Source organism: Lacerta agilis, chromosome 15 (assembly GCF_009819535.1).
Source record: "Lacerta agilis isolate rLacAgi1 chromosome 15, rLacAgi1.pri, whole genome shotgun sequence".
NCBI lineage: Eukaryota > Metazoa > Chordata > Lepidosauria > Squamata > Lacertidae > Lacerta > Lacerta agilis.
The window spans coordinates 1,038,719-1,053,175 of record NC_046326.1 but is presented as its reverse complement, the minus strand read 5'-3'; the positions used below and the strand labels follow the sequence as shown (position 1 = coordinate 1,053,175).

Genomic DNA, 14,457 nt, shown 5'->3' with positions numbered 1-14,457 from the left:
TTCTCTTGTGGGCCAAACTTGACACAACATTGTGTGAATGTTATCAACATGCATTTTCATTGTGTGGACAGCCACAGAAAAATCTTAAGTCTTGGGACATGAGGTTGGTGGTAGAGAAGGGGTGTTGAAACTGCTTTTTGACTTTAAAGGAAGATCACATCAGTGCCAAAGGGGTCCACCCTTGAAATGCAAATACCTGCTTCAGAGAGGTTAATTTTAGAAGCTTCTTAGGCTTCCCCATGACTGTTAAGAACATATAAGAATACCTTGCTGGATCAGGCCAATAGCCCATCTAGTCCAGCATCCTGTTCTCACAGTAGCTGAACAGTTGCCTGTAGGAAACCAGCAAGCAGAATTAAAGCACAAGAGCCCTTTCCCCCTCCTGTGGTTTCCAGAAACTAGTATTATTTACATAACCAACATGCCCATTAAAAAGTGAGCCTTCAGGGAATGATCTGTGAGGTCCTTCAACTCCCCTGGATCCAAGGAAAAATGTGAGACCATCTCCCAAAACTGTTTACAAAGGAGCAAGGAGCAAAAAGGCTCTACAGTCGGATTTAATTCACTAAGGACTCTTAAGCAAACCACTTACTTTATCTGAAGTGTGCATGCACACAAAAGCTCATACCAATAACTAACTTACCGTAGTTGGTTTCTAAGGTGCTACTGGAAGGATTTTTTTTTATTTTTTATTTTTTTTCCACTTACTTTCAGTCACAGGTCTTCGATCTACAATTTGAGAATAATAATACTGATCCAACTTTGAGTTGTGGCAAGAAAGGCAAGTATATTTGGGCTTTTAAAATGCAATAGCCAGGCCACAGCATGCCTAATACTGGAATATGCTTTAAGTCAGATACCACCAAATCAATCCCCTCACAAATAGCCTAGGCTCCATAACAAAGTTGGCACCTCCTGGCTTTAGAGCTTCACAGTTATGTAGCTCAGGAAGAGAACTGCACAGTAGTAATCAGTTGCTTATGAAATCTAAGAGAGCTACAATAAAGTACAGGATATTTGTCAATTCCACCCTCCTACCCATCTCCTAATGGAACGGTGTGCAATCCTTCTATCATCTAAAATTTGGAAAGGCCTCAGGAGCCACATCAAACAGTTTCAGGGGCTACAAGTTGCCCATCCCCACTTTGTGCAGTTGTCTTTACTGTGCTACATGCAAAAACTGGTCCTGCGTGGTCTGAAAACTCATGAAGCAGCCACCTTGCTAAAGCTAAGCAGCTGAGAGTGCAGCTGGCGCCTGGATAGGAGACTGTCTGAATTCACCAGCTTGGGGCTGACCACAGATGCAAAGGTGCCACTTCACAAGACCTTGTTTATGGCCCTCAGCAGGGATGATAGGAGACTGTGGAAGGAAATTTACTGGGGGCTGTGAGGGGTGAGAGCCCACAATAATGGGTGGGCAAAATGCCCTTCTGAATGAGAGCCTGGCTGGGAATGCCAGCAAGTAGCCCAGGGTTTGAAAATTGAGTCTGGGAAGCAAACTACTGGATACAAAGGCACCATCTGAAATATGGGATACTTTATATGCTACTATTCAATTTTTGTTCAGTTTAAGATTGTTCTGTTAAGTTTAAGTTATTTAATTAGGCTTGCTTTTTGTGTTTTATGCAATTTTTATAGTTCAAGCATTTAAATTGGATTAGCCTATTTGTATTGCTTTTATACATTGTTATAGGGACTGACTTTTTGTACTTATTAATATTATGACAAATCTTAATTGTTTCTAATATGTTTCTGAATTGTTGTATTGTTCATTTGATATGCTACAAGCGCAATTTTGTGGAGAAGTAGCAAATGAACAGATGGTGATTAAGCCCCACATATGCCACCCTGAGTTCCATAAATGGAAGAAATGTAGGCTATAAATATACTTAAATATTAAGACAATGTATATAAAGTAATCTGAGCATTATACTACAGGCATTCAAGTATAATTAATCATTATCACTAATGTATTATCATATTCTTTGCATCATCTGCAGCCAATCTCATTCCTATGTAGCCAATAGAATCATCAATATGCAGAGCTGGAAGGGACCCCATGGGTCATCTAGTCCAACCCCCTGCAATGCAGGAATCTCAACCCATTTGAGGTGCCCCATCCAATTTGAAACCATACAGGACCCTGCATAGCTTTGCACATGGGCTAGCAGTTTTATTGCAGGGCCACTAGAACAATAAGGCAATCATTTAGATATGCTACTCAAATTCTCTTGGGTTTGTATAACACTATTTTCTACTCAGCGTAGCCCCATGTGTGTAAATGTCAACATGTCTACTCTGAGTGGCACTAGCAGTGAAAACAACTTATAAATTTTTAAATCTGAGTATAAGAGAAGCCCTAACAAAGTAATCAAGTGCATTAGCAATTCCAAACAAGTTTCTAACATACCTACTCAGTTTTAGTTACTTACCTCTTGTGTTAATTTTGGTATGAACTTCAAGTTGTGGATCACTTGAAACCATGCAAGGCCACCAAGGATATGTTCCCACTTTGGACCAGACCAGATCTCCAACCTCAAACTTGATATCGCTTGCTACTTGCATTGGAAGAGGAGGAGAGATCTGCTGGATCTGCACAAAAAAGGAAAAGTTGTGTACCAGATAATGAACAGACCTTTCACAAGAACAGCCCAGCAAAAATCTCTCTCCCTGCCCCCACTGGTGTAGGTGCAAGTAAGCAGAGTATATAAAACTCTGTGGAGTTGCCCTCATTCTCCTTTAGTACAGCTACAGTCTTTAATCAATTCTTCAGTAAGATTCATCATTCTAAAGCCACTGAAAGTAACTTATACTGCAAAACTCACCATGTCTACACTGAAGTCCTACTGAATTAGGACTGAAGCTGAAAAAGGTACCCACACTTATTTGACCACTGTGTGCAACGAAGAGAGACAACCTCTTCTAAGATGGTGCGGAAGTGATACTGTATTTTACGCTCCATAAGACACACCTTTTCCCTCCTAAAAAGGAAGGGAAAATCCCTGTGCGCCTTATGGAGCGAAGGCTTCGCTCCCACTGCCTCCTCCCATCCCCCGCCGTGTTCGGCGGGAGGTGGGGGGAGGCAGCGGCGATGTTGCTGGATCATGCCAGCACCTCCGTTCACCGAAAGAAACAAGTGCGTCTTGTGGTCCGGAGCGCCTTATGGACCGAAAAATACGGTATTTACATGTACCATATAAGAACAGATGTTGGTCTTCCATTCTTTCTCCTGCCATGCACTCTTTTGAGAAACACTGCTCCATTTTCACCCAGGCTGACTTGTTCCACACCCTACCTAAATGCTTCTGTCCTGCAGGCTACCCATGCATCTGGCAATGAAGCCCTTTATCTGATAGCAGATTTATTTATTTATTACATTTATATACCGCCTTTTCTTACAAGAAGCTCAAGATGGTGTACTGGGTTCTTCTCTGCCATCCATGTTATCCTCACAACAACCCTGTGAGGTAGGTTAGGCTGAGAAATGGTATTTAGCTCAAGGTCACCCAGTGAGCTTCACAGCTCAGTGGGGTCTCCCAGATCACAGTCCAACACTCAAACCCAGGCTTCACAGGGGCAGCAGTCAGGGGTGATGGGAGTTGCAATCCAACAACACCTGGGAACCCAAGGCTGAGAAAGGCTACTCCAACCCCTGCATCAGCTTGAAAATTCTGCAGTCAGAACTCCAGATTCTACTCACCAGGGTTTCATCTGTCAGCTTAGTTTCTTCCCTTGGTCTTTCAGACAATGTGCTCAGCCTTTCATTTGGTCTCTGTGAACAAAGGGAAACAAAAAGATAAGAGTCAAAATGGAACAACAATGAAGAAGATAGAAAGGAAAAAATACAGGAGAAACAAAATCAGAAGAGTCTGGGTCACATCCTCAATAGTGATGTCCCAGTCTATTTTAGAATTCAGTTTGAGCCACAGCTGATATGCCATTTATATTTTTGAACTGTTATATGCAAATTTGTTGACATTTAAAACAAAAAAGGTTCTCTTTTGGACAACACACTTTCATACATATTGAGAAGAGAGGTTATGTCACTGTCAGTGGCAATGAAGTCCACTGAAGCACACAGAGAAGTGAACGGCATGCATGATGTAAGCCAACCACAGGGAGAGGGGGACTGAGGTAAATTCAAAATTTCCTAAGGCAGTTACCTTCTAAACAAGGTTGCTAACTGTATTTGGATTTAAATTCAGTATGTTCAGTCATTAGAACCAGGGTGGATCTGATTTAAATCAAACTGATTTAAATCACGATTTAAATCACTAGTCAGTAAGGCTTGATTTAAATCAGTTTTCTACATAAAGAAAACTTGCTGGTATAACTTTAATATGCAAGTAGATGAAGATTTTTAGAATAACAACTTTTCATATTAGTTTTTTTATCCCCAGTTTAATAGGTTAATCATTCATATTTGGACAACTTTTCTGTTGTACTTAGGAAGGAGAAAAATAATCATTACCTTAATAATAACAATTTAAATAGATTTATTAGATCCATTCCACTCCAAACAATCAGAAAAATATTGTTTCTATTCTATTCACTGAACTTCTTGAAACTTAACACTGAAGGGGTTGATTCTATATTCACAGGTTTGTAGAACAATAGGATTAAGGTCTTTTTCTCAACTCTGTTCATGTTATAACATTTTTGCTGTGAAGAAGAGGCATGTGATCTCTGCTGAGTCAAATTCAGTTTTGAGAACTGCAAAAGTAAACCAAGCATATGTGATAATATCTTGTAGGCAGAGAAACTGCCAAATAATTTTACAAAAACCTCTGGAAGAGCATAAATGACATTGTGAATGGATTAATGGAATTTATTTACCAAAAAAATTAAACATATACAGCCTGATTCTACATAATTAAAAAACTAATCTTTATTTCATTATTGAATAACCTTTGGATGGTAATATATTTTCACCAAAAAGCATTTTATTTTAAAAAAATCCGATTTAAATTTTAAAAAAATCCGATTTAAATTTTAAAAAAATCCGATTATTTTTTTTAAAATCATTGATTTTTATCCACCCTGATTAGAACTATCACATCTTGAACCAGAAATCCAATTTAATGTGGCCGGACTTGACAACCTTCTTGCAAGTTCAACAAACAATTACTTGAACTTAAGAGATAGGAAAGCATCCGTACAATTCAACATATCCAGAGCATGCTGTTGCAAATGAAAAACTTGTTGGCAGACAGGCAGTTCAGCTAAAATTTTAAGAACTATTTTGCCAATGGGAAGTTCACTATGATTGTGATACAGCGTTTATGTTTTGAGCTCCGTTTAGCAGCACTGTACAAATTGCACACATGATTACAGCGTTCAACCTGAGTTTAGTTTGAAGCACTCTATGTACAATCAATTTTCTTCCTGATGCTACAGAGGAACAGGCCCCCTTTACCTTGCTCTTCCCAATAAAAACAGGACATACAACCAACTGCAATGTCAGCTTTATCTAAACTCACAGCCTGTTTCCACGCTGAAAGTCCATTGTGATTAGATATGAAGAGGTCCTATGAAACCCCACAGAAGCCCTTTAAAGGTATTTGTAGAGCACAATGGAGTATCAATAAACATGGATTAGTTGTAGCAGCAGAGCAGGACATAAATTTAGAAACATGAATAGGTAAAGAGGCAATTGAGGCCAACTCAGTCTAATGTTACTGGAGATGGAAAGGTAAATTGCAAGCTTTTGAAAATTTATTTTTCTGGCTGAATTTCTCTACACTGTGTTGAAATGTATTGTCACCTTGTTTCCATGGGGTTGTGTAATCTCAGGCAGGCCAAATTGCTTGCCCAAGAATCACAGTGCCTGTATAAACCTTTGTTCTTGTTATTAAATTAAGAAAACTTGGCGAGGGTTAGTTACCACTAGCTTAGGTTCATGCAAATAATAATAATAAAGTCAGCAGAAGAGATTATTCACCATCAGTAATAATACTGTTCCGTATTTACACACAACAAACTGCTTAAAATCTACATTCTAAGTTAACTCTTGACAATGTCTTACAATTCTACTGTAGCTTGTCAAGAGCCATATGCCTAGTCAGCTAAGCTATGAACATATAATTCCCAGTTTATGCCAATACTCACTTTTATTTCATAGTAAACAATTTTTAGAGCACCTTAACAAAAATAAACCTTGATGTTTCTCTAACTCAAGCAGGGATGGGAACCCTTAAGCCTGGCAGCTTCTCTTTCTGGCCTTTCAGCGTCTCTCCCGCCACACTTCCATCCTAGGAACAGCCCCTCTCGCTGGGCCATGCCCCTCACCCGTTTGGTTCTGCACCTTTCATGAATGCCTTGGATTGGCTGGAATGTGTCTTTGTGCTCCGATAATGTGTCTAGGCTACCTGAAAGGAGGATAGAGGGGTGTGTGAGAGTGTGAGCACAAAGGTAAAATTTACATTCACTGCTCCACCAACTTTTGCCTCTGGCCCCACCCAGCACTGAAAAATGGCCCCAGAAAAAAGCAGCGCTTGAGTTGAAAAAGGTTCCCCACTCATGAACCCAGGTTCTCTTCCTCATGAGTTGCCTTAGTCTTGATCCTCTTTAAAAACAAAAAACTGTCCGACTTCCGGCGGCGACGCCATCGCGGGCGGTCGTGGGTTGCAAAGCGGGGCTCCGGTGAGGCGCGGGAAGAGCGTCCCGCGCCTCGGGCTCCCCGGCGGGCCCATTATGGCTCCGAACCCTTCCCCCGTTCCCCCTGTAAAGGGGGAGTGGGGGTGAAGGGACTACGGAGCCGGGCTATAGGGGAAATGCCCCAACCGGGACGGCGAAGCGGCGGCTGCCGCTCGCGGTGAGCGACATCGTTCTCCCTGCAGAAGTTAAAAAAAAGGAAGCCCGGTGGTCGTGAGTATCGGATTGGACTTATTTTTGACATTTAACGACCCGGGAGGCATTACGGAAAGGAAGCCTGTTTCCCTCCCCTCGGTGGAAAGAAAATAACTGTTTTGACAGACTGCTGTTACAGTGATGGTTACAATGTGTTGAGTTTTGACAAGTGAGACTGTTTAGATCTCCCTTTGGGGGATAAAACGGTGGAGAATATCTCTTTTTGAAATTACAGTCCTTGCGCCCTGGCTCCAGGAAAAATGGCTGCGAAGGTTTGAGATTGAGTGGAAATGTACTGGCACTAAGTTAGAAAAACATTGAAATCTGACACCTATGCCCACTTCAGCCATGCTGGGTTTCGTTTTTGAACTGGTCTTGGACTCTGGATTGACTGATGAACAAAGGATTATTTTTTGGAGGTTGGAACTACTTAACCAGAAACTGGTGTTGTTGAACCGGGATATGGTAGGAAAAGTACTACCCACAGAGGAGACTTTTCAGGATATGGCTGCAATTGAAGAGAGCCTTGGCAAAGAGCTGAAGGGGATTATGGAAGAACAGAGTAAAATGGCTTGGCATCTCCGAGAAGAACAAGAAAAGTCCTGTGAGGGTGGCAGACCCAGGATGAGGAGGTTATATATATCCAACTTCTGGGGTGAGAGCTCGGAAGTAATGGCGAAAAAACTATTAAGTTTACAAATAAAAGAAGAATGGAATGTCGAAATGGAGAAGCCGGAAGGTGAAGAACTGGGTACCCTGATGCTCTATGCAAGGATTGCTGTGAACTGTGTCTGGATCTGTGGATGCATAAGAAAAGAGGACAATTTGAGGAGTGGTTCCGACGTAAGATGGAAAGGGGAAATGGTTAGAAGTGGGATAGGATGAAATGTATTGGTATCCTGAAGCCGGTGTGTCAAGTTTCTTTTAAGTTTTTGGACTATAAAAGGGATATTTTGTTTTTCTTTTATTAGCAGCAGTTTAAGGGGAAGAAGATGTTAGATATGATTTGATTTAAGAATAATATGTTAAGATATGAAGAATAATATGTTAAGATATGATAACAATATATTTAGAGATGAAGAATAATATGTTAAGATATGAAGTTTCGTTATTAGTTATATGAAGCTACAATATGATTTGATTTTATCCAAGATAAGAAGTGAAATATTATTGTAAACTAAAAAACAAGATTTTAAGAAGAATGTTTAGTTTTGAATTTTTAAATGAATTTAATTTTAGAGATTAAAGTTATTAAAGTAAAATTTGGAATAGGAGCCGAAGGAGAGAAAGCAGGGGAAGTCAATAATCGAACAAGAAGAAGAATCGTTGGTGTATTTGTATGTGTTTAGTCATAGTGGTGGGTAAGTGTTGGGGTTAATGTTGGTGAAGGTGTTGGAGTGTTGTTTGTTATGGAAAAACCAATAAATTCTTATTAAAATAAAAAATAAAAAATAAAAAACTGTCCAGCTTTCCCTGAAGCAGCAACAGTTTAGCAGTGAACATATTAAGACTGAAGGGAAGGAACTGAATTACTCAGATACAGTGAACCCTCTGGTTGCGAACATGATCCGTGTGGGAGGCATGTTCGCAACCCACAGCGCCGCTTCTGCACATGCGTGGGTCGCAATTCAGCGCTTATGCGCATGCACAAAGCGTGATTTAGCGCTTCTGCGCATGCGCAAAGCGCCGAATCCAGAAGTAACCCGTTCCGGTGCTTCCAGGTTCGGCGTAGTGCGCAACCCGAAGTGGCCATAACCCGAGGTATGACTGTATCCTGCTGGAGAAGAAGTGAACCTTATAAAGGAGCTATGAGACTGCAGGGCTAACTAAGCTGTTAATTCAACTGTCCTGAAACTGGCTTGACTGCCACAGCCCAGGGGGGGGGGGAGAAATACTATAAATTCTGTATATTTTGAATTTAAAAAACAAAACAAAAAACCTCTGTAATTTACCGGGTAATCATCATTTTGTTCTACTATGGGGTCCAAAAAACTGTGATGCTTAGGAGACTTTAGACGTGGTTTTCTCCAAACAGCAACCGAAGTCAAATTACTTCTAAAACGCAGGGGATTTCAAGTTTTGCTTTGTACCATGGTACTGGGGGGTGACACTGGGCCAGTATAGGCAGTTCTTTGGAGCCTATTGCAGTTTTCTGAGCTGAAAGCAAACTGATGAAGGTCACAAAACAAGATCTTGGCACAGGCAGAACTCTTAACCCGGCTTTCCCAAATTGAAGGAGGAGAGCTTAAAAGTGCTTTTTGTGCACAGTTTTCCTGGTGCAGAAAGACTTTAAGCTCTCCAGCTTGCTTACTGGGCTCTGGGATGTTCTCACAGGAACAGCCCCATGAGAGCATCCGTGTACCAGGTAAGCAAGGTGGAGAGCCTAAAAGTGTTCTGCCTTGCTTGGGGACGAGGGAGGGGACAAGGCCCACTTAGCGTACAGCTCTGGAAAGGTACTGGTGATCATGCGGGGGGGGGAGTTCTAAGTGGGTGGTCCAAGTATACATGCTTTCGCATATAAGGTAAAAAGTAAAGGACCCTTGAACAATTAAGTCCAGTCAAAAGAACAGACCTGGAACATACCCCTCACACATGATGCAATTGTACTGTATTTTTTCTCTTCAGAAGCTAGGAGAAGATTTATCTGCACTGAAGTCAGAAAAAATCTGGCAACCTGCTCAGTAATATGGGAGGAAACATCCCTTAAGCAGAACAACACCAAATCTTGAGGTATTCCCAGAAGAGTTCTTAGTGGAGAAAGAATCAACCTCTCTACACTCACTAAACACATTACAATGCAAAAGAACAGGATCAACAGATTCTATCACTCCAGCTCCACACAGAGGATGGTTCATTAACCGTCAATTGTCCACTTAACAGTGCAAAAGGCAGCACATTAAAACAAGAAAGAAGATTCCACCTAAACATTAGGAAGAACTTCCTGACAGTGAGAGCTGTTCGGCAGTGGAATTTGCTACCAAGGAGTGTGGTGGAGTCTCCTTCTTTGGAGGTCTTTAAGCAGAGGCTTGACAGCCATCTGTCTGGAATGCTTTGATGGTGTTTCTGGCTTGGCAGGGGGTTGGACTGGATCGCCCTTGTGGTCTCTTCCAACTCTATGATTCTATGATTCTAAGTTAGGATAAATTTTCCCCTAAACTTTGAGGCAGTTAATATATACATGTATGAAGCTGTGGAGATTCCATAATTTAAAGGTTACAGGTAGGTAGCTGTGTTGGTCTGCCATAGTCAAAACAAAATAAAAAATTCCTTCCAGTAGCACCTTAGAGACCAAGAAGAAACTTAGTTGGTCTCTAAGGTGCTACTGGAAGGAATTTTTTATTTTTTATTTTGTTATAATTTAAAGGGTTATTTAAAGCAGTGTTTTTCAACCACTGTTCCGCGGTTGCCTGGTGTGCCGTGGGAAAAATTGTGTTTATTTGATTCCTATTCAAGAGAATTACTTTATATATAGTCAATATAGGCACAGAGTTAAATTTTTAACATTTTCTAATGGTGGTGTGCCTCGTGATATTTTTCATAAAACAAGTGTGCCCTTGCCCAAAAAAGGTTGAAAAACACTGATTTAAAGAGTAACAAAGAACAGATTTTGCTACCTGTTTTGTGAAGCTATGCTGAACTGGCTGTTTTCTTATAAGCATGAGTTACTATATAAAATGTTTGTTGTGCGTTCTCCTAAATGTGGCAAAGAACAGTGGTGTGTAAGAATGCAAAATGGAGCCTGGAGTACCTCTCAAAGCAAGTTCCACTGCATCAACTTTCCAAGTTGCCCTTTCAAAACCCACAATCAAAACAACCTCAGGTGGAGCTTTAGCAATGCCACGTGGCACAATCATGCTGTGCTCATTGTGAAGGCTACTTTCTGCAAAAAGCATGCATATGTGTAACTGTTGTTGGCATCTGTCTGTCTCAAGAGACAATGGAATGCGCCTTTGGAGGGGGGGGAGTCAAACTGCTGTGTTAGCAGCACTGAAATGACCTTCTATGGTGCAGTGTGTATGGCCTGGGCTGCCCAGACGTCTTAGCCTCGCCGATGTAGTCCAAAGGAAGCAGAGCAGTATAACTGGGACCAACTTGTCGACAGTAAAGATAAAAGTAAAGAATCACTGGAATGTTAAGTTCAGTCGGATTCAACTTTGAGCTACAGCACTCATCACTGCTTTCAGGCTGAGGGAGCTGCTGTTTGTCCGCAGACAGCTTTCCAAGTCATGTGGCCAGCATGACTGTCAGGGGATTGTCCCAGGCTCAGCACAGGGTGGCGGAAGGCCTCTCGGGATGCTACAGAGAGCCTCAGTCCCACCTGACCAGTAGTACTTCCTCTTCCAGCAGGGGAGACAGCGATGTCTCCAGTAGGGAGGGGGAGGCAGCCCAGGGAACTGAGAGCTGAGGCTCTGGGAATGCTGGAGAGACCCTGCACTCCCCTGATGCAGAGGGTGAGGAGAGACACACCATTTCCGTAGCCCCAAATGCGTAGAGGGGTGAAACGAAAAGAGGGAGGCAGGGATTTCGTATACCGAAGCTCTTATGTTGGGGTCAGAACCGGAAGGGGCCACTCCCGGATTCTGCAGACTGTTGATACAGACATGAACTTTTAAGCTCTGCACTGTACATAGTATGCACAATAAAACTACTAAATGAACGGCTGGAGTTTTGCCTGGTTACTCATGAGCAACCATCCAAGGACCTTACAATGACTAAACCACTTCTGGCCCATGGAATACCGTGACGAGTGCCAGAGGGCACGGAAATGCCACTTATCTTCCCACCACAGCAGTACCTGTTTATCTGCTCACGCTGGTATGCTTTTGAACTGCTAGATTGGCAGGAGCTAGGACAGGGGTCTGCAACCTTTAAGACACAAAGAGCCACTTGGACCCGTTTCCAAAGGGAAAAACAACAACTGGGAGCCGCAAAACCATTGCGACATTTAAAACAAATATAACGCTGCATATATTGTTTCTTACCTTAATGCAATAATAATAAATAACGTATAGGAGCCAATGCAAAGTATAATTAGTAAAAACAACAAGAATAAGTTATTACTTTTTTGCATTGACTCAGGGGTGTACCCAGGATCAAAACTAGGGGGGGGGGCAAGTCATGGTCGTTCAGGTTGTGACATTTCAGCACGGAAAGGCGAATGAAACCAAAATTTTAGGGAAATTATATATAATTATAGCAGTGCTTTATTACAGTAGTTATTACAATTATTTGCTTGGTTTTTTTAAATTTTTATTCTAGTTACATGTCTTATACCAGGGGTGGCCAACTCCTAAGAAACTGTGATCTACTTTCAGCAGTGATCTACCCCCGTCTTTGGGGGTTCAGCTCAAAGTTGTTTTTTGGGGGGTGTGGTGGGTGGGAGAGAGGGCTTCCCCCTCTAAGATAGGTTGGCAAGCGAACTAATAAAGAAAGAAAAAGGGGGGTGGGAATGGAAAAGTGGGGTGGAAAAATATAAATTGGGGGTGGGGTGGGGTGGGGAGAATATCTATTAAAAATATGTAGTAGTTTAAAAAATAAAAATAAAGGGGGAAAATCTTTTTCTTTTTCCTTTTTTTGAAAACAAAAACAAAAGGGGAAGAGAAAAGAAAAAGGGGGGATAGAGGGAGAAAGGGGTAATAATAAAAATTCAAATAGAGTGGCTGCAGCAGCTGTGAGGGGTGTTTGTTTGTTTTTCGTTTGTTTGTTTGTTTGTTTTAAAAATGGGATTTCTCCCCTTGGATTAAAAAAGGAGGGGAGGAAGAAAAAGAGGGGGGGTGGGAGAGCAAGGCAAAAAGCCAAAAAGCAAAAAACAGGTTTGGGGGGAGGAAATCACGCCAGGCACTGCAGTGCGCCGACCTCGGGGCTCCGGGCCCCCGAGCCGCCCTTGGGGCCGTCTTGAGCATGTACACCGCCCGCAGCGAGCGCTGGCGAAGCACCGGTTGGCGGAGGTTTCAGAAGCAGCCCGGACGTTTTCGCCGCCGCCGCCCCAAAGCAGCTCTACTTCATCCTGTCGGCGACCATCACCGCCCTCCCATCACGGCGACGCCTGGCCCGCCTGCTCCGCCCTCCGCGCGGCCACTTTGAAAAGGATTCCACCCGACAGGGGCCGCTCAGAACAGGGGCCGCTCCAATCGCTGCCGCCACCTCCCACTGCCTTTATTATCCCGACTCTTTTCTCTCTCTCTCTCTCGATAACTCGCAAAGCCCAGCTCCTTCTTCTCCCCGCCCTAACGCCACCCTCATTGGCATGTTCCCCTCAAACAGGAACAGGCATCCCGGCGGCTCATTGGCCGGACGAAGCATCGCTCTCCCGTGCCCGCCTCCCGCCTTCATCCTCAGTGGCTACCTCGGCGGTAAGGCCCCGGCTCCGAGCCTATGCGCCAAGGCGGGCGATCTGTCCTGCCAATCGGCACGCCGAGGTGGTAAAAGCTCAGCCCTCCCCACACGCTTATTGGTGTGAAGAAGTCGCTTCCTCTCTCTGGGAGTGGTCAAGGTGGACATCAATCTTGGGTCTGTCCTCGGGAACCCCGAGAGGGCTGAGAAAGACCGCCCAGCTGTTCAATGTTGATGTGGATTATTCATGGTTTTTTTGGCCCTTTTTTGTGCCGATAACCATTTAATTATTATTGAAAGGGCATTGAAAGGGGGCATGCCGGAGCCGCGGGAGACCTGTCAGAGAGCCGCATGCGGCTCCGGAGCCGCAGGTTGCTGACCCCCGAGCTAGGACAAAGCAACAGGCGCTCACCCCACCGCGCAGATTCTAACTCCCGGCTTTATGACTGGCAAGCCCAAGAGGCTCAGTGGTTTAGACCACAGTGCCACTTGTGTCCTGGGCTACAGTACTTGCCAGAAGGAGGCATACAAGGCACCATCCAACCGTCTTAGGGGCTCCACTCTGGATTTGTTTAGGGTTTACTCCTTAGCTTTTTATTCTCCTGAAGATACTCTGCAAGGTAGCAGAGGTTTGGAATCAGAGTGTTCCTTCTCCTAGATGGGCTACCTTCCCAGGTTGATGAGCCCCCTCACTTCCCTTTATAGCATGGGAAGAATCTGTCTTCTTAACTGTTCAGCCCACTATTGGTCTCATTTGCTGAATCCGTCCGAGCCTGTCTTCACATGCAGAGGAAGCCCCTAACTCACTGAGGGTTTGAGACCCATTGGCTACCCTCACCTGGTTTAGCTGGTCAGGTGAAGCAATTATTGCACTGTGGCCGCTATTGCATGCTGACAGCTTCTAGGAGTCACTGGTGAGATCTAGGAACACACTGGTGAGTGCAGAGTGTGAAGCAAAGGTACACCAATGACCCCGGAAGGAGCACGATGTGTCCCCCCCCCAGGTACTACACATCCCCAACCCCACCATAAACTCCTTATCAGGGGTCGGCAACCTAAGGCCCATGGGCCACAAGCAGCCCACAGGGGTCGTTTAACTGGCCCCCAAGCCGCCCCCGAACCAAGCCATCCACTCGGTGAGTCCCTGCATGCTGCGCTAAATCAGCACAGCACAGTGCGGGGACTCGCTTCCGCGGCGCCGGAAATCGCATCTGTGCAGACACTGGAAATCGTGGACGCATGCACACTATCCGGTCCAAGGAGGGATCTCTGCTG

The 14,457-nt window shown here is 43.6% G+C and overlaps 1 protein-coding gene across 9 annotated transcripts in view; it reads right to left on the bottom strand.

Annotated features, from left to right (window-relative positions):
• Nucleotides 1-14,457, bottom strand: part of NSD3 (nuclear receptor binding SET domain protein 3) — an 85,538-nt gene that overhangs the window by 51,620 nt on the left and 19,461 nt on the right. For all 9 annotated transcript variants that reach the window (XR_004427966.1, XR_004427967.1, XM_033172074.1 and 6 more), the window contains exons 3-4: nt 3,701-3,772; nt 2,433-2,592 (exon numbers count right to left, since the gene is read on the bottom strand). Coding sequence is in view for 7 of the 9 variants with exons in the window: in XM_033172074.1 (XP_033027965.1) it covers nt 2,433-2,592; nt 3,701-3,772 (232 nt within the window). In the remaining 2 variants the exon portion in view is untranslated. The remainder of the gene's footprint in view (nt 1-2,432; nt 2,593-3,700; nt 3,773-14,457) is intronic.